General features: G+C 43.0%; 1 protein-coding gene across 4 annotated transcripts in view; it reads right to left on the reverse strand.

The window, feature by feature from the left end:
* raph1a (Ras association (RalGDS/AF-6) and pleckstrin homology domains 1a) overlaps window positions 1-27,412 on the reverse strand; it is a 356,622-nt gene that overhangs the window by 133,806 nt on the left and 195,404 nt on the right. For all 4 annotated transcript variants that reach the window (XM_034185831.1, XM_034185830.1, XM_034185828.1 and 1 more), the window contains 3 exons: window positions 25,305-25,532; window positions 18,031-18,183; window positions 6,652-6,828 (listed from right to left, as the gene is read on the reverse strand). In XM_034185831.1, the coding sequence (XP_034041722.1) occupies window positions 6,652-6,828; window positions 18,031-18,183; window positions 25,305-25,532 (558 nt within the window). The remainder of the gene's footprint in view (window positions 1-6,651; window positions 6,829-18,030; window positions 18,184-25,304; window positions 25,533-27,412) is intronic.

Raw genomic sequence — 27,412 nt, forward strand, 5'->3', positions numbered from 1 at the left:
CCTGGTACTGCTGGCAGAAAACAGAAAGATGATGTATGAGTGTGAGTCCGCACACTCAGTAATTTACAGTCCAGACACCGTTAGGAGGGAGCACCTCCACCTCCAAATCACACACACTCGTGCAGCTCCTGATCAACCACTTATCTGGGAGGGGGTGCGAGGTGAAGCCGTCACTGTCACACCAAACGCCAATCCTCCAGACAAGGCAACACTTCAGGAAAACGGCTGCAATAGAAGTTCAGTTGGTTACACAATGTGTCAGTCAGCAGAGAAATTACCTTGGTACTGGTAGTCGATTTCTCGGCGGGGAGGTGGAGTTGCAGTCCGGCTTATATGGTGGTGTAGATGAGTGACAGCTGGAGTAATGAGTGACAGCTGTCACTTCCTCTGGGTCTGGCGCCCTCTCGTGCTTGGAGCCCGCACTCCAAGCAGGGCGCCCTCTGGTGGTAGTGGGCCAGCAGTACCTCCTCTTCAGCGGCCCACACAACACACGGCCTATTACCTCTGACTTAGAATGTCAGCTTTTATTTCATGGTATTTAGATTTAGATGTTTAAACGACAGAAAATTCACCGACAACACCCAATATTGAGTGAGCTAAACCACTGGACCCAGGTGTGTCCTGTAAAGCCCTTTTCACACCGGGCTTGCATACAGTTGTGTTGTGATGCATATGGAGTACGCTGGAAAATTGCGCAGATTTGGATGAGTGGATGAGAGAGTGAGTGACGGCGCTCGGGCACATTCATCTGTCAGTCCGGGCACTTTACTTATGTTTCAGGTGCAGTCTGACAGCAGCCTGTCTCTGTACTGTTGTCTGACAACGTTTGGGCTGCGGTTGTGCAGGTGAGCAAGACTCAGTCCAGACTGGATCCGCCCACATTCCACGTGGTCATCTGGCGGTCCTACACAGCTGTGCGACTGTCCCTCGAGGTCTGGGTTTTTTTCCCCTTTCCTGCTAATTCTGGCTATGTGTGATGGGAGTCTTCATTTTCACCTGTGAAGACTGCAGTTAAAAAAAAAAAAAAGAAGAAACCAACATGGAGACCACAGAGCTGTCTGTGAGAGAAAAGTGAAGCCTTTATTTATTTTTTGAAGGTGAGAAAAGAGAGTTGCAAGCATCGATTTAGCACGGGACTCCGGCGAGGGCCGTCCCATCTCCTCCTCTCTCCTTTCCTTCTGTGTTTTTCTCTATCTCTGCCCCAATCTTCAAAAGTCCCAACTTCACCAGACTGTGTATTCTTCGAATTATATTTGGAATAACCATGGAATTGATCAGCTGGTCTCGCTATTGACACCATTTTTCTCAACAAGGAATCAGAGCTGGGGGACCCTGCATCACCAGATGGAATCTATCCTGCGGGCTATGTTCTCTGCGCCTGGGAGAAGTGGCACGTCACGTGCTTGGCACCACTCTCTGTGGAAGACGCTGAGGATTTATTCTTATTTGCCTTTATGGAAGGAGGTCTTTTGCTGCTTGAATTATGCGCTGCCCTGACCTGTCGGAAAACTGGCAGCACGGCTGCTACCAAAACCACAACCCCACATCTGTCCATCATGATTAACGAGGAGGGCAAGGCGGTACAATCTCAGACTGCATGAACTTTTGAACTTAAACGCAAGTGTAAACTATCTCAGCGCAATTTGTCTGCCCTGCAAAGGAACTGATGTTGGAGACCAGTGAATATTCACAATTGGATCTGGACAGTTAAAGAGAGGCCATATTGGAATTCTGTGTCTCTCTGTCTAATCCTAACTCTGTGCCTCGTGTCAACCCAAACATGGTAGCTACTGAAGGCCAAAATGCCCCGCTATTTTCCTCCAGAAGGATTTCAACAGCCTTGGTGAAACATTTGGCTCCCTCTTCATTTTGCCCTCCCCTACAGACTCTACGCACACAGGAACAGAGAATGATATGAACTCATCTGCACACATGACGCACATCCCCACCCCCACACACCTCCTTTGTGTTTCTCCACTCTGCCACTCCGGGAAGCCACGCAGCAACAGTTGTAGTGTGGCAACAATTGCAGCGCGGCAACAGTTGCACCCCCCCCAAGCTTGGCTGTGCGGGACTTTGCTGCAGCCTACACTCACTTTGCGTCAATTCAGATGACGGACTACTTCAAAGTTTAGTGTACATAAACAAATCAAATGTACTTGTGCGGTTGTTTTAATTCTGATGTGTGCCATTATTGCGTTCAACCAGAAATACTTGTGGATTAACTGCTGTATTTCCGAGGTAATTGGGTGTGAAGATTATTTAAACCATTCATTCATTAATTTAACAAACACTGGAAATAGTAAGCACAACAATTTGGAATGCCACACAAAAAGAAAGACGCCACTGATGTCCCACATAACAGACATTAAACAGGTCTACTGACAGAAAGCAACAACTTATGAGAAAAATGCAGCTTTGAAGGAAAAAAGCGCAAAACTACAGTTAATGACAACAAGCATAACAAATAAGCAGTCAAGGAAGAGCAGAAATACTGAGGTCACACCACCAGAGCACAGCAGGCACGTCAGTGGGACAGCAGCTGGACTGGGTTTGCCCGGTCCCTGTCTGTGTTCTTGGATAAGACACGTCATCTGCATTGTGTCTGTGCAAACAGCTGCAAACAAGTACAAGCCTTGACTGGGGGAAGTAACCTCAGATGGACCGGCATCCTGTCCAGAGGGAGTCGTAGATTCTCACCTACTTCACATTGAAGAATTTAGGGATAAGCACTGGTGCCAGCAGGCCTCAGAGCCTACAGGGCTTTTCTCTAAACAACAAAATGCAACCCAATGATCAGCAGTAGGAATCAGAACGCTAAGCTAGAAACAGGAAAAACACACAGAGATGAGCCACAACAGTTCTGGAAGGGCTTTTGGAATGGTGAGACAAAGATCAACCTCCTCCAAACTGAAAGAAAGCAAAAGTTTGGAGGAAAAAAAGATATGCTGATGATGAATTGTTAACGAAACATGGTGGAGGCCATGTCACAGATTAGTCTTTAATGGTTGCATGTGGAACTGGATCACTGGGGCATTCCCTGGAGGTTAGTGTTCTTTGCATGAATCCTGACACTAAAATGTTTTGCCAAAGGGAGCCAATAATGTGATTATCTGCAAATTATTTTGGCACTGATCATCACACTGATGATTGTCGAACTGATCTGTATAATGAGGCTGTACCTGCGAGAGAGAGAGAGAGAGAGAGAGAGAGAGAGAGAGAGAGAGAGAGAGAGAGAGAGAGAGAGAGAGAGAGAAAAGCCAGAAATTTATTGATGTCAAAGAGTCACGGATGTGATGCCATTATTGCAAGCAAGGGGTATTTATTGCACAATAAACCTGGCAGAGGGAAATGGAACATGACCCCCTCATTGAACTCTGTCCCAAAAATTTCCGATTCTTCAGCTCGCCGCGTTTGTGTGGACGTGGTGGCGGACTTGCTGCGGTCTGTAGGACCAGCTTTGTGTGTCGACGTGTGAGTTCAGAATCGTTTCCATCTTTTGAATCACTGATTTTAAAAGTTGGGAGAACTAATCCTTTTTACTGTGTTTTAATATATCGTCCACCTGCTCAATGCACTTCCTTCCTCAAGGAGTTTAGTGACTTTTTATCTACAACTCTCAAGCTGTCCAGACTTTTAATTGTTGGTGATTTTAATTTCCATGTTGATGATGCTTCTGATAAATCTGCTGCTAAATTCATCAGTCTGATGGAATCTTTCAACTTGATCCAACACGTGTCTGGCCCCACACACAGCAAAGGTCATGTTTTAGATCTTGTTTTTACTCTGGGTCTTAATATTGAGTCTATTTATTCTGAGGATATTTCTATTTCTGATCATGTTTGTATTCTTTTTAATTTGTCTCTTAATCTGGATTGTCCGTCTGCTCCTCCTGTGATCTGCTCTCGCATTTTTAATAATTTTACTGCAGATGTATTTTCTGCTGCTTTTAACCTTGATGAGTTGTTTAGTTCAGATGATGTTGATATTTTAGTTAATTCTTTTAATCATCATTGTCTCTCAATTTTGGACAGAGTGGCTCCTTTTAAAACCAGAAACGCCCCTCTGAATAACTCCTCCCCCTGGATGAATGACAGTATTCGTAGTGTTAAGAGATCATGTCGGAAAGTGGAGCGGTTGTGGAAATCTACAAAGCTCCAGGTCCACCTCCTTCATTTAAAGGAGCTTTTAATCTCTTTTAATAATATGGTGAAAGATGCGAGGGCTGCTTATTTTTCCACTTTAATTTCTAACAGACGACGGAATCCAAAAATTTTGTTTGACACAATCAGAGACATTGTTACACCTGCATCTCCTGCTGCTATCATTCAGTCAAATGAAGACTGTGACAATTTTTTGTCCTTTTTTATCAGCAAAATTCGTGATATCAGGGCAAATATTAATCCCTCTCTTCTTCTGTTCCCTATCTTACCCGGCCATCAGTTCTGGATAGTTTTAAACCTATATCACTGAAAGAGCTCACTGGTCTGGTGGACAGATTGAAACCTTCCTCCTGCCCACTTGATATCGTCCCTACCTCCTTTTTTAAAAAGGTCTTCCATTCTATTGGCCCGGTTGTCTTATTGATAATAAATAGATCACTGCTTTCCGGCTATGTCCCTCAGTATTTTAAACAGGCAGTTATTCACCCTCTTTTAAAAAAGCTTAATGCTGATCCTTCACTCCTTCAAAATTTTAGACCAATTTCAAAGTTGCCTTTTATTTCCAAAGTCTAAGAGAAAGTGGTGGCCAAACAGCTTAATGAGGTTTTAGCTGAACATAATATTCTTGATAAATTCCAGTCTGGGTTCCGCCACTTGCACTCTACAGAAACTGCCCTTCTCAGAATTTCAAATGATATTTTAATGCGCAGAGATGCAGGTGAATATTCTGTGCTTGTCCTTTTGGATCTCTCTGCAGCTTTTGACACGGTGGATCATGGAGTCTTAGTTGAGAGACTAAGGACTTGGGTGGGCATTTCTGGGTTTGCTCTGGACTGGTTTTTGTCTTATCTTTCACACAGGACTTTCGCTGTTGCTGCTGGTAAATTTATGTCCTCCTCTGCCATGCTATCCTGTGGTGTGCCTCAGGGTTCTGTTCTGGGACCTATATTGTTTGCTCTATATTTGCTCCCACTTGGTCATGTCTTGAGTAGTTTTAAAGATGTCTCCTACCACTGTTATGCGGATGACATCCAGCTGTACATCCCATTCACTCCTCAAACGGTCTCTAGGGTATCTGCTCTTCAGAACTGTGTTGAGGTTATTGGTGACTGGATGGCGGCCAACCATTTGTCCTTAAATATAGCAAAGATTGAGGTCCTTGTTTGTGCCCCTGACGAATTTGTTCCCACTGTGGTTGGGAATCTTGGTTCTCTGGCCCCTTTTGTTCATTCAGCAGTGAGGAACTTGGGTGTTACGTTCGATCACTCCCTCAATTTTGACGCGTATGTTACCCGCCTGGCACAGTCTTGTTTTTTCCATTTGCGCAATATTGCCCGTCTAAGCAGCATTGTGTCTCGGGCGGAGATGGAGATGATCATTCATGCATTTGCGTCATCACGTTTGGATTACTGTAACTCTCTATTTTTTAGCCTTAGCAAGTCCTCTTTGGACCGCTTACAAACGGTTCAGAATGCGGCTGCAAGGCTGCTGACGAGGTCATCAAAGAGGTCACATATAACCCCAATCCTCTCCTCCTTGCACTGGCTCCCCATCCATTTCAGACTCCAATTTAAAATTCTAGTACTGACTTTTAGAGCTCTGCATGGTCAAATGCCATCTTATATCACCGAGCTATTACATCCATATGTGACAAGTAGGTCTCTGAGGTCTTCGGACCTGGGCCTATTGGTTGTGCCTAGGACAAGACTGAAGACCAGGGGAGACTGTGCTTTCGAGGTGGTGGCACCTAATGTGGAATGCATTGCCTTTGGACCTACGCTCAGTGGACTCTGTTGAAACATTTAAAGTGAGGCTAAAGACCCTTTTGTATAGGCTGGCTTTTACCTAGTTTTTATGGTTTTATGTTTCTCCTGTTTTTAATTTCTCTGTTCTTATGTGAAGCACTTTGTGATTTCTATCTTGAAAGGTGCTATATAAATAAGCCTTACTTACTTACAAGAGCTTGTGTGTAGAGTCCTGCTGCTACACAACCCTGCCTCAAACATCAACAGAATGGTCATGTAATGCAGCAGCATATGGACCAAGAGTTCTCACTGATGCTGAGAATGAAGATGAGAATCACGGCCAGATGACCCCGACCAAGCTCACAGCTCGGATGCAGCTGCTAACACAACTCTGCTCACCATCCACACCACCGGCATCACACAAAAAAAGTAATGTAATGTAATGTAAAGGCAAAAGAGTTCATCTCTCACACAAAATGTACATCGGATCAGTGGACGTGTCTCAGAGAAAGCAGAACCTGCAGGACTCCTGCACAGAAATCTAAAATGAGCTGTTTCAAGCCTTAATTTGTCTTATAGGAGCAATGAGAGATCGTCTGCACATACACTTGGATAACTGAGGAACTTGAAGAGGATGTCTGACATAAAATATCAATAATATGCAGAATACAACACATTTCCCTGCACATCAGCTGAGACCACTTTTTTGCTCCTTGAGCATCGAGTAAAAAGTAGACACAAACCTCTGTGGAATCTCGGCCTTGAGTAGCTCCTTCAGATGGGAGCACACATGAAGACTGAGGGGTGTCTGAGTCCGTGTGGAGAACACTGTCCAAGGAATCCATGGAGGAGGCAGAGTTAACAGAGACTCCAGACGCTGAGGTAACAGAAGAGCATGAGGAGTGAACAAAAGAACGCACCTAAAATGGAAAGAAAGAAACAAGAGTTGCTGTGATGACCACAGTGACACGTGCAGTGTTTCTGATAAAGCACCACAATATCAATGTGGCGGTTTGCAAACTCAGCCTTCATGGGCCAGCGTCTCAGCAGGTGGCACAGGTCAGGCTCTGGTGCCCACTACGACACATCTGATTTAACCCAGAAACCCTCAGTCCCTAAAACACAGTGCACAGCTTCAGTCAGGACCTGAGCACACAGTCAGGTCCATAAGTAGTTGAAGGGAACAGAGGTGATGAAGAAGAAATCAGAGAAATGGTATCAAGGAGAAGAAAGTGTTAGGGCAGATGGTGGTACATTTTGAGAATGGATGGAAATAGCTGCTGTGAATACTTATTTAAGAAGAAGGAGAAGCACAGGGTGATGTATAAAAGTGGAGGAAGCTACACGCAGGTGGACTACATTCTATTTCAGAGATGCTTGGAGACTGAAAGGTGCTGGCAGGAGAGAGTGTAGCTAGACAGCTTCGGATGGTGGTTTGTAGGATGACTTTAGAGGTAAAGAAGAAGAGGAGAGTGAGAGCTCAACAAAGGATCAGATGGTGGCAGCTGAAGGAGGAAAACTGTTGTGTGAAATTCAGGGAAGAGATGAGACAGGCACTGAATGGAGGTGAAGTGTTCTATTTCATTCCTCCTGACCGCCAGAGGGCGGTGCTTTAGCACCTGGATAACTACATGTGCGCAGCACAGAGGTCGAGAATATATACCAACAAAGTCACGCCATTGGATGTGACCTGGGAGACGTCACTGGTTGTCTTTATATAGCAGACGCACCCAGCGCTCGCTTCTTTTCTACATTCTCGCATTTTTAGAGGTTGAGAACGCATTTAGCTGCGATTGCCGCTCTCGCTTGTAGCCTCGCAACCCACCTTCGGTTGGAGCTACGTGCACTGCACAGCACACGTCCTCCAGAGGCTGCGAGACACGGCTTCACCATTTTTTTATTCTTTGACTGACGCCTGTCGTGAGTACACCTTCCTAAACGCTGGGTGCACGCCTTTGCCGCTGCCCTGCTGGGTATTTTCCTCTGTGCACATTAGCTGTGTTGTTTCAATGAAAGTTGGCTATTTGTTTAGTTGTGTCACTAACCCCGTTAACTACGTGGTAGTGTGTGTATCAGAACCAGTATAGTGTACTGTGTTGGGCTTGCCGTGAGTGTTTTCCACTCCTTGAAGTACTTCGTCTGCACTGCCGCCATTTGCTAAGTTTAACAGCTCCGCTAGCAGCTAGTGTTGTCGTTGTTGCTCTAAGTGACTTAGCACTTGGGCTGTGAGTTTTTCGGTTGTGTGCATCGTGTTATTACTGTGGCTGTGAGTGTTTCACGCTCCGGGCCTTGTATTAGCTTTTTACCTTGTTCGAAGGTTACAGAATTCAGTTCAGATGTCGTCCTCCAAAGTTCAATGGGGTGAGGATGACTGTTGTTTCCGACTCTGTGCAGTCTGCAGCCCTACAACGGGAGATTTTGGAACTCCTGGAGAAGGGGGCCATAGAGCCAGTTCACAGTTCAAACCAGCTCAGGGGGTTCTATTAAATTTACTTCCTTGTTCCAAAGAAGGATGGCGGCTTTCGTCCTATCCTCGATCTCCGACATCTGAATCGCTATATCAAAGTGCTGCAGTTTCACATGCTCCACACAGTAGACGTCCTTCAAACTATCACACCAGGAGACTGGTTCACAAGTGTCGACTTAAAAGATGCCTATTTCCATGTGCCAGTGGTGCCTCATCAGGCAGTTTCTCCACTTTGCTTTCGAAGGTCAGGCATACCAGTTCAGGGTGCTTCCTTTCGGCCTCTCTCTCGCCCCTCGTACATTTACCAGATGTATGGCTGCAGCACTAGCCCCACTGCAAGCTCTTGGATTAAGAATCCTACCCTACTTAGACGACTGGCTTGTCTGCGCTCCGACTCAGGAGCAGGCGCACAACGACACAGCTCTTCTACTGAACCATGTCTCTCATTTAGGACTCACAGTGAACTTTGCAAAGAGTTCCCTTGTTCCCAGTCAACAAACGACCTTCATCGACATTGCCATCAACTCCCTGACTATGACTGCATCGCCATCCCCGCAGAGAGTGGACGATGTAATTTGTCTCGTCTCACACATTCAACGGGCTGTGACGCTGCCTTTTGGTTTGCTGCTCTGGTTGATGGGCAAATTGACTGCAATGTCGCTAGTGGTACCTTTGGGACTTCTGTTCTTACGTCTCCTGCAGATTTGGATCAACAACCTAGGCCTCAACTCAAAGTTGCATCAGCACAGGCTTGTACGACTCTCCAACCAGTGCCTTCTGTGCCATGTTCCCCCAGGGTCTGCACCTCAGACCCTGGGGGAACATGGACTTCATCTGCAAGGGTGTCCCTCTAGGCTCCGTCTCTTCTCGCGGAGAGGTGGTTGTTACAGATGCATCACTCAAAGGTTGGGGGGCCGTGTGGAATCACAGGATGGTGAGGGGTGTCTGGAGTCCTCAGGAGAGACTCCAACACATAAATGTGCTGGAGCTTTCCTCCCGGCCCTGAGAGGAAGACATGTTCTTGTCTGGTCGGACAACACGTCAACAGTCTATCACATAAACCATCAGGGGGGCACCAGGTCCAATCACTCATTGGCAGAAACTCGGAAGCTTCTCTTATGGGCGTTGCCTCGCCTTCAAAGTGTCAGAGCAGTTCATCTGCCCGGCGTACAGAACAGCGCAGCGGATTTACTCTCCAGACAGAAACCATCACTGGGAAAAGCGGAGACTGAACCCGATTGTGGTCCAAATGATCTGGCAGAAGTATGGTGTAGCGGAAGTGGACCTTTTCGCTTCAAGCACCTCGACACATTGCCCACGGTGGTACTCCCTCTCGGAACCAGACAGCCCGCCGGGGCAGGATGCATTGGCTCACCCGTGGCTGGACTGCCTCCTTTATGCCTTCCCTCCTCTCCCGCTGCTGATGTTGACACTGCACAGGATAGATCAGAGCAGCCACAGGGTGCTGCTGGTTGCTCCATTCTGGCCGGGGAGGATTTGGTTTCCCATGATTTACAAACTCCTCGAGGGGGAACCTTGGGCTCTCCCGGAGAGGAAGGATTTGTTGTCACAGCTACAAGGGAGGATTTGGCACCCTCACCCAGAACGCCTTCAACTGTATGTGTGGCAGTTGAGGGGCCGGACTCCTTGTTAAGTTCTTGTGACCAGGCTGTTGTTCAGACTATCCTTAATTCATGTGGTGCTTCTACCAGGGCCTTGTATGACAACCGATGGAAGCTGTTTGCGTGGTCGTGTGAGAACCAAAAGTTAGACCGGGAGCGTTGCCCTGTGCCTATTCTCCTCAAATATTTACAAGAACTGCTGGAGAAAGGACTTTCTGTCGCTACCTTGAAGGTTTATGTTGCTGCAATCTCTGCCCGGCACATCTACGTTGATGGCCGGTCAGTGGGTTCACACCTCTTAGTGTGTCGTTTTTTGAAAGGTGCTCTACGTTTGCGGCCTCCAAGGCTTGCACGCGTACCATCATGGGACCTTCCTCTAGTCCTGGAGGGTTTAAGCTTATCCCCTTTCGAACCAATTGGAAGTGCTGATCTAAAATGGGTGTCAGTGAAGACTGCCTTTCTACTTGCACTGTCTTCGGCTAACCGGGTGGGAGAGCTCCATGCCCTATCAGTCGCTGGGGACTGTTTGCGATGGAATTCTGACAGATCTGGGGTTACGCTGTGGCCTAATCCGTCGTTTTTACCCAAGAGAATTTCAACTTTTCATGTTAACCAGCCAGTTTCCTTGGCTGTGTATGTCCCGCATTCTGATCCAGGATTATCTGTTTCAGGTTCCTTATGTCCTGTCCGAATGTTGAAGCAGTACATTAGTGCGACTGCCGGGATCCGGAAAACGGATGCCCTGTTTGTGTGTTATAGTGATCACAAAAGAGGCTGTGCTGTCTCAAAGCAGCGACTCTTGCATTGGGTCGTGGATGCCATTTTACAAGTATACAGGTCCAGAGGTCTTCAGCCTCCTAAGGTTACGTGCCATTCCACCAGAAGGGTGTCCACCTCCAGGACTGCACTGAGAGGTGTCCCTTTGAGTGATATTTGTGCTGCTGCTACGTGGGCTTCGTCCTGTACCTTCGCCCACTATTACAGACTGACTGTGGCTGTTCCTCCTGCGGTGACTTTGGCGGTGTTGTCTGCCTCCACTCCCCACTGCTGATGCGAGGTGAGTGTGACTCTTCGTGACCTTGTTGGTATTAAGTCATCCAGGTGCTAAAGCACCGCCCTCTGGCAGTCAGGAGGAATGAAATAGAATGAGAGTTACAAATGTAACTACGGTTCTATGAATTCCGGATGACCGCCAGAGTTGCTTGTCACTCAGAGGCTTGCGAGTTCATTCCGAAAAGAAGCGAGCACTGGGTGCGTCTGGTATATAAAGACAACCAGTGACATCACCCAGGTCACATCCAATGGCGTGACTTTGTTGGTATATATTCTCGACCTCTGTGCTGCGCACATGTAGTTATCCAGATGCTAAAGCTCTGGAGATCGTCTGGAATTCATAGAACCGTAGTTACATTCGTAACTCTCGATTTTGGACAACTGGAAAAGTACTGGAGATGTGGTGAGGGAGACAGCTAGGAAGGTACTGGGTGTGACATCTGAACAAAGGAAGGAAGACATGGAGATATGGTGGTAGAATGGAGATGTTCAGGAAAGTATCATTAGAAAGAGGCTGGTGAACCAGAATTGCGAGTCACTGAGATAAAGAAAGTAGACACAAATGCAAGGAGATGCAGTGTAAGGTGAAAAAAGACGTGGCACAGATGAAGCAAAATGTGTTTAGTGAACTGTACATAAAGTTAAACACTAAAGAAAAAGAAAACTACTTGCACTAATTGGCCAGACAAAGGGACCGAGTTGGAAAGGATGTGCAGCAAGAATTTGAAGGAGCTGATAAATAAGAAAATGAGAGAGAGAAAGATGGATGATATAGAGAAAATAAATCAGGCAAAACAGCTCAGATTTTCAAGAATAAGGGTGATCAATCAATCAATCAATCAATTTTTTTATATAGCGCCAAATCACAACAAACAGTTGCCCCAAGGCGCTTTATATTGTAAGGCAAGGCCATACAATAATTATGTAAAACCCCAACGGTCAAAACGACCCCCTGTGAGCAAGCACTTGGCTACAGTGGGAAGGAAAAACTCCCTTTTAACAGGAAGAAACCTCCAGCAGAACCAGGCTCAGGGAGGGGCAGTCTTCTGCTGGGACTGGTTGGGGCTGAGGGAGAGAACCAGGAAAAAGACATGCTGTGGAGGGGAGCAGAGATCGATCACTAATGATTAAATGCAGAGTGGTGCATACAGAGCAAAAAGAGAAAGAAACAGTGCATCATGGGAACCCCCCAGCAGTCTACGTCTATAGCAGCATAACTAAGGGATGGTTCAGGGTCACCTGATCCAGCCCTAACTATAAGCTTTAGCAAAAAGGAAAGTTTTAAGCCTAATCTTAAAAGTAGAGAGGGTGTCTGTCTCCCTGATCTGAATTGGGAGCTGGTTCCACAGGAGAGGAGCCTGAAAGCTGAAGGCTCTGCCTCCCATTCTACTCTTACAAACCCTAGGAACTACAAGTAAGCCTGCAGTCTGAGAGCGAAGCGCTCTATTGGGGTGATATGGTACTACGAGGTCCCTAAGATAAGATGGGACCTGATTATTCAAAACCTTATAAGTAAGAAGAAGAATTTTAAATTCTATTCTAGAATTAACAGGAAGCCAATGAAGAGAGGCCAATATGGGTGAGATATGCTCTCTCCTTCTAGTCCCCGTCAGTACTCTAGCTGCAGCATTTTGAATTAACTGAAGGCTTTTTAGGGAACTTTTAGGACAACCTGATAATAATGAATTACAATAGTCCAGCCTAGAGGAAATAAATGCATGAATTAGTTTTTCAGCATCACTCTGAGACAAGACCTTTCTGATTTTAGAGATATTGCGTAAATGCAAAAAAGCAGTCCTACATATTTGTTTAATATGCGCTTTGAATGACATATCCTGATCAAAAATGACTCCAAGATTTCTCACAGTATTACTAGAGGTCAGGGTAATGCCATCCAGAGTAAGGATCTGGTTAGACACCATGTTTCTAAGATTTGTGGGGCCAAGTACAATAACTTCAGTTTTATCTGAGTTTAAAAGCAGGAAATTAGAGGTCATCCATGTCTTTATGTCTGTAAGACAATCCTGCAGTTTAGCTAATTGGTGTGTGTCCTCTGGCTTCATGGATAGATAAAGCTGGGTATCATCTGCGTAACAATGAAAATTTAAGCAATACCGTCTAATAATACTGCCTAAGGGAAGCATGTATAAAGTGAATAAAATTGGTCCTAGCACAGAACCTTGTGGAACTCCATAATTAACTTTAGTCTGTGAAGAAGATTCCCCATTTACATGAACAAATTGTAATCTATTAGACAAATATGATTCAAACCACCGCAGCGCAGTGCCTTTAATACCTATGGCATGCTCTAATCTCTGTAATAAAATTTTATGGTCAACAGTATCAAAAGCAGCACTGAGGTCTAACAGAACAAGCACAGAGATGAGTCCACTGTCCGAGGCCATAAGAAGATCATTTGTAACCTTCACTAATGCTGTTTCTGTACTATGATGAATTCTAAAACCTGACTGAAACTCTTCAAATAGACCATTCCTCTGCAGATGATCAGTTAGCTGTTTTACAACTACCCTTTCAAGAATTTTTGAGAGAAAAGGAAGGTTGGAGATTGGCCTATAATTAGCTAAGATAGCTGGGTCAAGTGATGGCTTTTTAAGTAATGGTTTAATTACTGCCACCTTAAAAGCCTGTGGTACATAGCCAACTAACAAAGATAGATTGATCATATTTAAGATCGAAGCATTAAATAATGGTAGGGCTTCCTTGAGCAGCCTGGTAGGAATGGGGTCTAATAAACATGTTGATGGTTTGGATGAAGTAACTAATGAAAATAACTCAGACAGAACAATCGGAGAGAAAGAGTCTAACCAAATACCGGCATCACTGAAAGCAGCCAAAGATAACGATACATCTTTGGGATGGTTATGAGTAATTTTTTCTCTAATAGTTAAAATTTTGTTAGCAAAGAAAGTCATGAAGTCATTACTAGTTAAAGTTAATGGAATACTCAGCTCAATAGAGCTCTGACTCTTTGTCAGCCTGGCTACAGTGCTGAAAAGAAACCTGGGGTTGTTCTTATTTTCTTCAATTAGTGATGAGTAGAAAGATGTCCTAGCTTTACGGAGGGCTTTTTTATAGAGCAACAGACTCTTTTTCCAGGCTAAGTGAAGATCTTCTAAATTAGTGAGACGCCATTTCCTCTCCAACTTACGGGTTATCTGCTTTAAGCTACGAGTTTGTGAGTTATACCACGGAGTCAGACACTTCTGATTTAAAGCTCTCTTTTTCAGAGGAGCTACAGCATCCAAAGTTGTCTTCAATGAGGATGTAAAACTATTGACGAGATACTCTATCTCACTTACAGAGTTTAGGTAGCTACTCTGCACTGTGTTGGTATATGGCATTAGAGAACATAAAGAAGGAATCATATCCTTAAACCTAGTTACAGCGCTTTCTGAAAGACTTCTAGTGTAATGAAACTTATTCCCCACTGCTGGGTAGTCCATCAGAGTAAATGTAAATGACAGAAGGGAGTTTTCAGGGAATACTGTTAAGTCTTCTATTTCCATAACATAAGTCAGAACAAGATCTAAGATATGATTAAAGTGGTGGGTGGACTCATTTACTTTTTGAGCAAAGCCAATAGAGTCTAATAATAGATTAAATGCAGTGTTGAGGCTGTCATTCTCAGCATCTGTGTGGATGTTAAAATCGCCCACTATAATTATCTTATCTGAGCTAAGCACTAAGTCAGACAAAAGGTCTGAAAATTCACAGAGAAACTCACAGTAACGACCAGGTGGACGATAGATAATAACAAATAAAACTGGTTTTTGGGACTTCCAATTTGGATGGACAAGACTAGGAGACAAGCTTTCAAATGAATTAAAGCTCTGTCTGGGTTTTTGATTAATTAATAAGCTGGAATGGAAGATTGCTGCTAATCCTCCGCCCCGGCCCGTGCTACGAGCATTCTGACAGTTAGTGTGACTCGGGGGTGTTGACTCATTTAAACTAACATATTCATCCTGCTGTAACCAGGTTTCTGTAAGGCAGAATAAATCAATATGTTGATCAATTATTATATCATTTACTAACAGGGACTTAGAAGAGAGAGACCTAATGTTTAACAGACCACATTTAACTGTTTTAGTCTGTGGTGCAGTTGAAGGTGCTATATTATTTTTTCTTTTTGAATTTTTATGCTTAAATAGATTTTTGCTGGTTATTGGTAGTCTGGGAGCAGGCACCGTCTCTACGGGGATGGGGTAATGAGGGGATGGCAGGGGGAGAGAAGCTGCAGAGAGGTGTGTAAGACTACAACTCTGCTTCCTGGTCCCAACCCTGGATAGTCACGGTTTGGAGGATTTAAGAAAATTGGCCAGATTTCTAGAAATGAGAGCTGCTCCATCCAAAGTGGGATGGATGCCGTCTCTCCTAACAAGACCAGGTTTTCCCCAGAAGCTTTGCCAATTATCTATGAAGCCCACCTCATTTTTTGGACACCACTCAGACAGCCAGCAATTCAAGGAGAACATGCGGCTAAACATGTCACTCCCGGTCCAATTGGGGAGGGGCCCAGAGAAAACTACAGAGTCCGACATTGGGTGATGTGCAGAGCTGCAAGAATTACAGCAGCATAAAGTTGATCAGCCACAATATGAAGTTATGGAAAACAGTAGTGTGAACTCGAATTAGGAAAGAGGTGAAGTTTTGCGAGCAGCAACATCATTTCATCCCAAGGAAGAGCACTACAGATGTGATGTTTCTCTGAGAGTACTGATGGACAAGTATAGAGAAGGCCAGAATAAGTTACATTATGTCTTTTTGGATATAGAGAAAGCTTATGACAGGGTGCCAAGAGAAGAGTTGTGGTATTGTATGAGGACGTCTGTAGTGGTAGAGAAGTATGTGACGGTGGGACAGGACATGCATGACAAGAGTGGAACAGCGGTGAGATGTGCAATTAGAATGACAGATGCATTCAAGGTGGAGGTGGGATTACACAAGGATCAGCTCTGAGCCTTTTCTTGTTTACAGTGGTGATGGACAGGATGATAGACAATATTAGACAGGAGTCTCCATGGATGATGATGTGTACAAATAACATTGTGATCTGTAGTAAGAGAGCAGGTGGAGACTAGCCTGAAGAAGGTGATGATACGCTCTGGAGAGAAGGGGGATGAAAGTCAGTGGGAGCAAGATGAAGTATGTGTGTGAATGAGAGAGCCTAGTGGAATAGTGCAGTTACAAGAAATGGAAGTGGCTAAGGTGGATGAGTTTAAATATTTGGGGTCAACTGTTCAAAGTAATGGAGAGTGGGTTAGAGAGGTGAAGAAGAGAGAGCAGGCAGGGTGGAGTGGCTGGAGAAAGGTAAGAGGAATGATTTGTGTTACAAGGATGTCTACAAGACTGAAAGCAAAGTTTACAAGACAGTAGTGAGAACAGCCATGTTTTATGGCTTTGAGATGGGTGGAGCTAACAAAAAGACAAGAGGCAGAGCTGGAGGTGGCAGAGCTGAAGATGCTTAGATTTTCTTTGAAAGTGATGAGGATGGACGGGATGAGGAATGAATGTCAGAGGGACAGCACAGGTAGGATGGTTTGGAGACAAAGACAGAGAGCGCTGGCATAGTACAGGTGGCGTTCAGCACGCTGCCCATGTGTGAACAGCCAGGACGGCAGCAGAGGCTGCTAGACATCACCTGTGCTATGCCAGTGTTCTGGCCTCATTCTTTTATTTTACTTTTGCTGAGGACCACATCAGAAATAAGTTTCATGCTTTACTGCATTATCCTCTGCAATTTTATATACTGTACTGTCAAGAAGTATACGAGCTGTCAATTCTGGACAACATATCTGCCATCGGTGAGGGCACTTTCATCCACTGTAAACATACACTCTTTTCTTCTCTTTTTTCTTCCCCATGGAGCCACACTAGGCTTTTATTACTATTAGAGACCAAGCACCAGCTTCACTGCTGGAAGGACCCTATTGTTTTGTGTGTTTTTGTTTTTATGGTCTAAGCAGCAGCTAAGCTGGTGGGAGGACCAGGCTCTTTTTTTTCTCTACACACAAAAAGTCAGTCGACAGCCTGAACCAGGCTGAGTTGGTATGTAAAATTTAGGGTTGGGTTGGTGGTGCTATAAATAATAAAACATTTTGACAAAAACAATTTCTAATAACTTCTGATCCATGAATCATACATAGGAAAACTTCATACCATTGTGATCGGTGGAGTGAGCTTGTTCCAGGGACCAGACCATGGGTGGGCAGCAAGCACCGAGACACTGCAGGTTTTCCTTGCAACCAATCACCTCAGCAAGTGAGTTGCTGATGAGCTTAACCTCTGAGCATAAACACCTGATCGTCAATGAAATCACCTGCTGAGACACCTGATCATCAATGAAATTACCTGCTGAGGTGATTGGTTGTAAGGAAAACCTGCAGTGTTTCGGCCCTTCATGGCACATGACTGCCCACCCCTGGTGTAGACCATACCTATTTTGCACTAAAACAGTTTGTTTGTTTGTTTTCGCAGCATTGTGAAATATGTAAAAACTGGCACAAACTACTCTCTGGAGTTTGATGCAGATTGAAAACATTGGTGTCACAATGTTCTCCAGTCTGTGACTCGAAATAATTGTATAGAAACCTTGAAACTGTTCACTTTGTGTCCAAGTGTCTTGGCTTTGAGTTTATGATGGTCTTTAATTTTTATTGAATTTCAATTTCTCTACAATTCTCCACAATTCATGTACACTTTTCTTAAGAGTCCTACAAGGTGCTGTTTTACTGTTAGACCAAAGATGATAATAAATTCTCTTTTAAAAATTATTTCACATTTCTGCCAGCTATCAACTACACATTTACTCTGAGTAAATCACAACTGTCTCCACCCCAATGCACAAACGTTTGGATTAATTTAGCACTCGCTGTCTGGGATCTTAGGAAATCAGGCCCTAAATTTGGTAAAACTTTGACCTCACTGTATCTGTGAAAATCAGTCAGAAATGTGTTCACCTCGTGTTCACTGACTGTGCCCACTGATCCCGTCCGTCGATGCTGGCGATTAGTGGAGCCGGGCCGTCGCACCATGGATGATGTGTAGGAGGAGGAGGAGCCAAGAGAGTGTGAAGAGGTCTGGTGAGCAACTTCATCCATACTGAGAGACGCCTGATGGACAAGCAGAAGCAGATGACAACAGTAAGTGGTGTCAGTAAATACTTGGATTTACCAGGCAGCGTGAAAATTCCACATTCATAAACAACAGGGAAAAAATACGTAGTCAGTAAGACAAAAACTAAACAACAGTCAGCTGCATTTAGCCAACACAAATCACCTTATCTAACCTAAAGTAGAAGAAGTAGTTTAGGAGAGACAGTATTTTTCCACAAGCATGTTGCATAAACTTAATCGATCTGTGATGCTTTGTTTTCAATCAATTCTGACCCACCTCAGTGATGAGAAACACGGCCATCTACTCATCAACATTATTGTTGTTCAGTCCAAGGACTGTGTTGTATGCATGGATGAGATCATTATTCTTTTATTGGGTTGAAGATATTCTGCTTTCAATTCCATTCATTTTCGACAATAATCATTTGTCATTTGACTGCCCCCAGTTTATTAAGGGTCACTACAATTGATCCAGTACAGACCCACAATGGATGCCCTTCCTCATGCAATTCCAGGTTTTAGCTGGAGAAATAAACACAGCCCCTGGTCTTCACACAGCACAGACTGGCTGCCCACATTATACAACAAGTTACAACTGATGTGTGTAACTTATTGATTTTACAATGGACACGGGACGCCGCTTAAGAGAAAAAAAAAAAAAAAAAAAATGGTACATGTATTCTGATGTCCAGGTTATGTTTTTTACATCATGACCAATACATAAATGATCATTTGATCAAAAAGCAAATTAAGCCAACACAAGAATTAAAGACAAATATTCCACACCCACTTAATAACAACATGCATGTCTGATGCTGAGAAAACACATTTTATGTACCGTCATTCAAACATCAATCATATCCTGCTGCTTTTGCTTTTCTTAAACATGATAAACATGGTATGTGGAAACATTTTTAAACAATATTCAAAACTAACACAGCAATATAAGATCACATTGCACATGCTGGACAACATCATTAGCAAAGGTCATTGGCTGAAACACTGAAATACTATGAAATTTTGCCTATTCAGGCATTTTTTTAAGTACATTTTTCCAATGAAAAGTTTAAAATGTGAGCTTGGTATCCATTCTTCCAAGATTTGGGAGCATTTATTCCATCTAACAAGAGTGGATACCAACTTCTATTCAAAAATGCCGCTTCCTGAAAAAAATGGCGAAAAGTGGTCCAGTCTATTATCCTCTCTGGCACATGCATTTTCTTCACCAAAAACTTGCAAACTTATTTTGCTTGCCGCCATATGCATCCCATAATACGCAGTTCTTATATGCGGGATCCGGTGTGAGGGATATTTTCAAGAAAAGTAAAGTTTTTACTGCATCAGTGGGTGATTCTCATCTCTAATAAGCTCTTTGGTCCAGGTGAAAAAAAAATTGCCAAAACCAACACATGTAGTAAATTTCAGCTTAAATGCTGCACAAATGCACACCAAGATTCAGCTCCATTGGTGTGGTGGTTTTAGAGAAAAGATGTGGGCACGGTACAGACCAGGGGTGGGCAAACGTTTTGACTTGTGGGCCACACTGAGTTCTAAAATTTGACAGGGGGGCCAGTTAAGGAGCAGATGGGTGGTGAGTTTATGTGAACTAATGTAAATGGCATGTAAAAAGCCATTATACAAAAGGTTTTGATTTTTAACAGGCAGCAAAGCATGAATATGAATGGCTTATTGTACAAATTATTTTACAAATGCATGTATTTCATAATAGTAGAGAAACTCATGTTCATTTTCAGTGGGAACAGTGTTGTTCTCCCATTTTTGCCAGTGCATCAAAGTCTGGGGTTAGCTTTGTTGCGGCAATTCTAAGGATGAATCTGAAGTGCTGGTCAGTTAACTTGGATCTGTGACGTTTTTTGTTGATGTTCATTACGCTGAATGTCTGCTCATACAAGTAGGTCGAGCCAAATAACACCAGCATCTTCTGTGCCATCCTCCGGATGTTTGGAAACTTGGTTTTGTTAAGTGAAGCATAAAAGTCTTTCAGGTTTAGAGAGTGAAACTTCTCCTTTAAGATGGAGTCAGACTGAAGATCGATCAGTTCCAATTGAAGGTCATGTGGTGCTGTTTCAGGGTCGTGTGACAGGGGACAAGACACCAGCTGAAGTGACTTGTCAATTTTTTCAAAATCAGAGAACCGACGGCAGAATTCTCTGTGCAGGTCGTCCGGTGATTTGCTGTACTTCTCCATGTTTCGGGTGGCCTCTTTCTGCATAGCTAGTGTGGGAAAATGAGTGAAAGATTTATTTGAAACTTGTCTGGAGAATAAAGTCAGCTTGGATTGAAGTCTTTCATTTGTGTACACATTTGTGTACATGTCGTGCACAAGCTGATCTTTCCCCTGTAGCTTCACATTCAGCTCATCCATGTAGGAAAATATGTCCACAGCAAAAGCAAAGTCACAAAGCCAGTTCTTGTCACTCAACTCAGGAAATTCATTGGATTTCCCCACTAACTCCAAAAATGAGTTAGTCTCCTCTTTGAGCTCCCACACTCTTTGAAACACTTTGCCCGAATTTAACCAGCGGACATGAGAGTGGTAACGTAAGTCCTGGTGATCTGGATCGGTTTCCTCCAGGATCGTAATGACCTGACGGTGCTGGAGTCCGCTTGCTCGTATAAAGTTCACACGTTTTACCACTGGATTTGCCACATGATTAAGCTCCAATACAGACTTAAGGGCCTTTCACATTGAACACGTCAGAAGCTTCACGCAACGCATACCAACGCTTTAACGCGTCTGACGCGTGATGTCAGATGCTTCGCATCAGAAGCGGCAAGGGGGCAGAGATTGCTACATCACACTCTGGCTGTTTCCACAACCTGAAAAAAGTTCAGCAATCGCCATCTTGAATTTGCATCGCCTGAACTACAAAAAAGCTTTAAAAAACAGCAGAACGATTCTCCCATCACCCTGCTGGGAGAAGCTTTTTTTCAGCTACTTTTCAGAGTGACGCTGACCGAGGGAGGACTGACGAATTGGTGGGATATCGATCGAACCGCGACAGCAGCTGACCCGCACGGAGAAGCCGGCCTACAGGCATCATCCCTGGGCAGAGCGAGGCAGGCAGCCGGGGGATGGCGCAAACCCACTCAGTTCGAAATCTCCCAATTTTTGGATATATGCGAAGTCCCAGTTTGCCCAGCGGAGTTTAGTTCTGCAGCTTTATCGAGGTGAGAATAATGTAAAAATAAAACATGATGTTTACTGAACTGCTGTGAAGGTTTAGTGATCGGCTAACGTTAGCTTACCAAATAAAGCTACAGCTTCTTTTGGAAACCACAAAAGCTCAACTTTAAATAACTTTTTTTTTCTTCAGGTGTTTTTTTTCATCTTTTTTCCATTTTTTTATCTTCTTTTTTATATATGTAAACTGTTTAGTGTTTCTTTATATTTAAAGAAATATTTTTATTTGTCCCAATCAAGAACATTTTGCTGTGCAGACAACCAAACTTCCATTGATGAGCTGAACACCACGAAGTCCAGTCGAAAGAAAACATCTCTGCTCTTCAGCAACACCACCAGAGTTCAAAGCTGCAGAAGAGACCTTCATCTGGTCCCGAGAATTCAGCAGAACATCACCTGCTTCTAAATAAAAGGCTCTTTCAACAGCAACTATTTTATTTTTTTTAAAAAGTTGTTTCATTTTATATTTTAACAATAAATGAACAGATCATTAAAAATGTCCACGAATCAAAGTCAAAAGACATTTGCACAGGTAGAAGCTCTCCACTTATTGTGCTCAAATTCATATTTTAGAAATGACTCTGTCCTGATAACAATATTAAAGGCAATAACATATTTTGGCGAAATTACAAGTTGAAATGACTTAAAAAAAAATTCATCATGAGGTTTATGTCACAGAAATCCTACTTTGCAATCACACTGCATTCATTGTTAAATTATTTCCTGTTGCATTTGTAATAAACATTTGTATTTATTTACAGTGTCTGTTTCTCTGGTTGAAATGAGATATAAATAATCTACCAAACTTAAAAAATGTACAAATTTCCATATTTTGTCTAAAAATAAATGTCCAAGGTTCCTTATGTTAAACAAGAAATTATCTAATCTGAAATAACAGGTGGTTTTAATTTACAGATGAAAGGTTTCTAAAGAACCATTTACTGATTTATTTAGTTATTTTAATTTTAAAGTGTTCTAAACTTTTTTTAACAGTAATCAGAAAGTTTGAGGTAACAAACAACAACAACAAAAAAAAAACATTTCCAAGGATTTTTCTTCAGAAAACTGCTCTATAAATGAACAGTCCTGTGTAGGGATGGGTATCGAGAACCGGTTCCTTTCGGGTATCGTTAAGAAATGATTCGATCCACCGACATCAATAAGCTTTGTGCTTAACGATTCTGTTATCGGTACTTCAGAGTGGCCGTTGTTTTGGGGGATGTTTGTCAGGAAAATGATAATTTCTCTACATTGATTACAAACCCTGCAGCGGGTCCGTAATCAACTTTTCCGCAGCGCGGCTTTGCTTTGAACCTTGAACCAATCGAAGCAGTGGTTCGCAGATTGAAGCAATGCTTCAATCTATTGCTTTGTTTATTCTTTCTTTCTTTTGCTTAATTTTCCCCCGCTAAAACCCTAAAGAGCATACGTCTGTGAGTATTATTTACCTTTTCTATGTTAAGCTGACCTGTTATGGTCTTCTGAAACAGTTGATAGATGTATTTTATAACTTAAAAACTGGAGCGATGCTAACGCGTTAGCATGTCTATGGCATTTTCAATGTTAAAAGTTAGCATTAAGCAGTTGCAGCTGTCATCACGTTCGGGTGCATTTGTTTTCAAATTGTAATATTTCTTAAATTTATTTTTGTTTATATATTAATAATCTAATGATTATTATATACAATTTTAGAGAAAGAGACAAAAAGAACATGAATAGAAACACAACAGAAAATATAAAAGCAACTAACAATGAACATACATAAATAAATAAATACATACATACATACATAAATAAGTGTTTCCTGTGAACACCTAGTGACTCTTACACCTCCATTTCATCCCTGTTTTATTTAAGTTTAATGACAGTTTGTTTCGGTCAAACCATATTTTCAATGTGTTAATTTGTTTCGGTCAAACCATATTTTCAATTTGTTAATTTCTTCAGTGATTTCCTCCAGAACTATCTGCCAAACTAGAAAACTGCTGCATCCTCGTAATAGCAGAATACTACTGGAATGAATTTGAATAAGGAAAGTTGTTTTTTTTTTCTCACATAAATGGATGCTGCATTCACTCCAGTTTATCGTCTGGAATAGTCCCAGATTGCATTTCAGAGCTTCTAGAATTGAAACATTTTCGTGCAGGTGGTGTTGGGGGGTAATTTTGGGTTTCAGCTTTTTTTGTTTTTCACTACTTTCATCCCTGAATATGTCAATCGTGAGTCACGTTTGTGCGGATTAAAGTTACTAACTGGGATTCCTGTCTTGTTGCGAGAAAGAAACGAGAATTGTCCTCCGTTCTGTTCACACAGCTCCAAACGTTGCGCGGCTCTCTGACGAGTCAAGTTAGAACAATAGAATCCAGTCGGAATTAATAACTTCAAAGTGAAACACCGTTAAAGTGACTAATTTCATATTTATTTACTTTAAGACTCAATGAAATACATAGAAAACCTGTATAGCCTACTTTTAGTACAAAATTCACGAGGTATCGATAAGGGAATCGATAAGGAATCGGACTGATAAGCAGAATCGATAATCAATCAATCAATCAACTTTTTTCTTATATAGCGCCAAATCACAACAAACAGTCGCCCCAAGGCGCTCGATAATGGCATCGATAGATAAAATCTTATCAATACCCATCCCTAGTCCTGTGACACATTTCTGTTTTGTAGAGATCAGTGGTTTCTGCCACTAGTCTTCTGTGTTTTGGCCCGACGCATCATTCCTATTGGACAGCGCGAAGGTACGTCACAGCTCAGAGAGTCGAAAGTTGGATTGGGTTGAACTTTGACCGCGTCAGCCTGCCGACAAGCGGCAATGCGCGCTCCCGTCAGAAGCGTCGCTTTAGCTCGGCTTTTGACGCAACGCTTCTGACGCACCTAAAAAGCAATGCGTCTCATTGAAAATAATGCTTTTTAGACCGATTTTTGACACATTTGACGCTTCCGTCGTGGTCAAAGTGAAAGGCCTATTACACAGATATTCCTGATAAATGATGTAGTGAAGGAAAATAACATCCTGGTCAGGGTTTTCCTCTTTAACTTTACCCTGGATTCTTTTCGGCAGCCCAACGTTTTTTCCAGTTAAATTTGGCGATCCATCCATGGTGACACTGGCAAGTTTACTCCAAGGTAAATTAGCCACCAACCTGTGAGCAGTAGCCGTCCGTTCTTGCATTGACTGCTTGCTAGCATAGTTAGCATGCTTCGTTGCAAAGTGACGGCTGATGTTGTATTCTTCAAAAACTGCAACAGTTTGCTGGCACATAAGACATACAGCCGTTGATCGGTCATCAGTGAAAAAATATTTTGCTGTCCATTCTTTATTAAACACTCGGCACTCACAGTCCACTTTTCTTTTCTTTGGTCTGCTCATTTTCACAGAAGGGTGCAATGTGAAAAAGTGAAGCCGAGAGTAATGCTGCATTTGTGTGCGTTTGGAAACATTGGAAAGACAAGATCTAAATAAAGAGCCAAATCGGCAAAATGACCTGATGTTTAGGTCATTTAGGTCATAGGCTGGGATCATCCAAGGAGCATCTGAATGCAACACAATACACCACACTCCAACAAGAGTCAATCTGTGCCATCTAATGGGGAAAAGGAGTAATTGCAGGAACGTTAAAACAAATGTGATTTAATGGTAATTAAATTTAATAATATACTTTGAACAAGTTAGGCAGGCTGGATTAAAATGCCAGACGGGCTGTAGATGGCCTGCAGGCCATAGTTTGCCCATGTCTGGCACAGACAATGACAATAATGACAGACTTCCCACTGCATAAGCCTACCGGACCTTTGCTCCAGGTGAGCTATAAAGAAGAAACTACAGAAATAACAAAACTATTTCTATTTTTACTAAGCTAGTGATCTACTGACAGCACACTGAATAAAGACCGGCACAAACCTTCGCCAGCTGGGCCGTAATGTCATCCAGACTGAAGTTAGAAGCCAGAGCTGTTCTGCCATGATGCCCAGTGGAGGATCGGATGGTGCCTGCCGGCGATGCCCTGGTGCTGCTGCTGCTGCTGCTCGCTCCGCTGCTACCTCCACCAATGCTGCTACCGCTGCCACCACTGCTACTCCCTGCTGGCTGCTGCTTGTTACTACGCCCTGCTGGAGGTTTCTGACGAACCTGGACCAGCCAAGAGAGCAAGCACAATGAACATGATGAGAGCATCAGAACCGCACATGGACTGGATGTCAAACATATCAAACAAACAACAACCGCCCACCGTCCCCAAAAAAAAAACAAAACAAAAAAAAAACAAAACAAAAAAAAAACACATAACCTTCTCTGATGAGTATGGTGGAAATCCCAGGACATCACAATGTACTTTGCCTACATGATTTATAAACTGATTTGTAACTGGTGCTTTGCATAAAAGTGCTGCTTTGTTTAAGCAATAAAAGTGGTGTATTTGTGAGATGGTGAAGTGTGACATCACCAATCAACAGGGAGGAAACAGCATTTTTTCCTGCAAATCAACTGAGTCAGAACTTTTCCACATAAAGTTTTCACTGATTCTCCAACAACAGTGTAGAAGAAATATTAACTATTAATATAATATAAGGAGCAAAATGCTACTGCACCAGCATTACAGGATACATAATACATATCATTATTATCACTTTACTGAGGAGTTGCTAGGCCGGTAGCGTAGATTTACGTCAACGCTACCTGGCTATACCCGCCCGCAGTAGCGAACGAGTATCGGCATACCCACCCGCTGTGCGTAAACAAATGATGTCATAGCGCGTACGCATAGCCCAAGAACTGTCCGCAGAGGAAAAGATAAAAAGGCGAGAAGTGTGTGTTGGTCTCAATATGGATATTCCGAATGATTTTCTCATGGACAGTACGACAATGAACAGATGCCAAAGCAGCCAGCTTGATGAGGACACACTGGCGAATTTGGAGAGCAGCGCGCGCCAGCCAACACAACAAAAGTTAAAGTAAGCCAACTTTTTATGTCTGCGTTTGCTGGGTGTCATGCGTTTTGAAATGACATTAAATATTGTTAGTGTGATTCCACATGTTGTGTATCTCAGTAAGTGATAATAATCCAAATAACATGCTGTTGTCGTGTGGTATGCATTTTCTGAGTCCCTCCGTTCATGCTGTCGCCCAAAATGACAGATAGTCTATCTGTCATTTCGGCCGACTGAGCGTGAACGTCGCGCCTCTAAAAATGCATACCGCCCTCCAAAAGCATGTTATTGTATTATTATTATACTGTTATGCTCAAAGGTTTACATACCCTGGCAGAATTTTAGATTTTGTTTGGACATTTTTCCGAGAATATGAATTAAAAAAAACTTTTTTCACCCATGGTTAATAGTTGTGTGAATTTAATTTCCTGGTGCAAGTTTGTATCCTGTGCATTTTTCTGTTTTCATTAAGCCGTGACGTTTTGTGTATGTATTATTTTGTGCATTCTGTACAAAGCTTGTTCTTTTTGTTTATATGCTTGTCTATTTTTGTTACTTGCCCACAACTATGCTGACTATGCTGTTTTAGACATGAATTTCCCAAATGCGGGATGAAGACAGTTTTATCTCATCTTCCCGTATTTCTCATATTCTAATCCAATTCCATTTTTTTCCACAAATCTGACTGGTTAATCGTGTGAGATTTCAAACCATAAAAAATATCGGGTGGACGGTGGCAAAATATTAAAACCGTTTCACATTTAATGTTAAGGCCCGTTCACACGGCACTTAAAGGGCAACGAAGCCCAAACAAAACAAGAAATCTGGACTTTCGTTGGCATTGTCTAACCTTCGCGCAGCTTCGTTCCTGCAGCTGGCGCGTCATCAGTTTTTTAAAGTATCGAAAAATTTGAAGGAATGCCGCCAAAAACCTCAACGTTCGTATTTCGTTTTGCTGTCGTTCTTGACTTTGCTTAGTTTTTGTAACATGAGCTTTTAGTTCAACTTCGTTCAACCAGCTTCATACAGTGCAGAAGCCAGTTTGTGAGCACTGCTGCTGCCGCTGCATTCATGTACTATAGG

Source organism: Thalassophryne amazonica, chromosome 14 (genome assembly GCF_902500255.1).
Source record: "Thalassophryne amazonica chromosome 14, fThaAma1.1, whole genome shotgun sequence".
Taxonomy (NCBI): Eukaryota; Metazoa; Chordata; class Actinopteri; order Batrachoidiformes; family Batrachoididae; genus Thalassophryne; species Thalassophryne amazonica.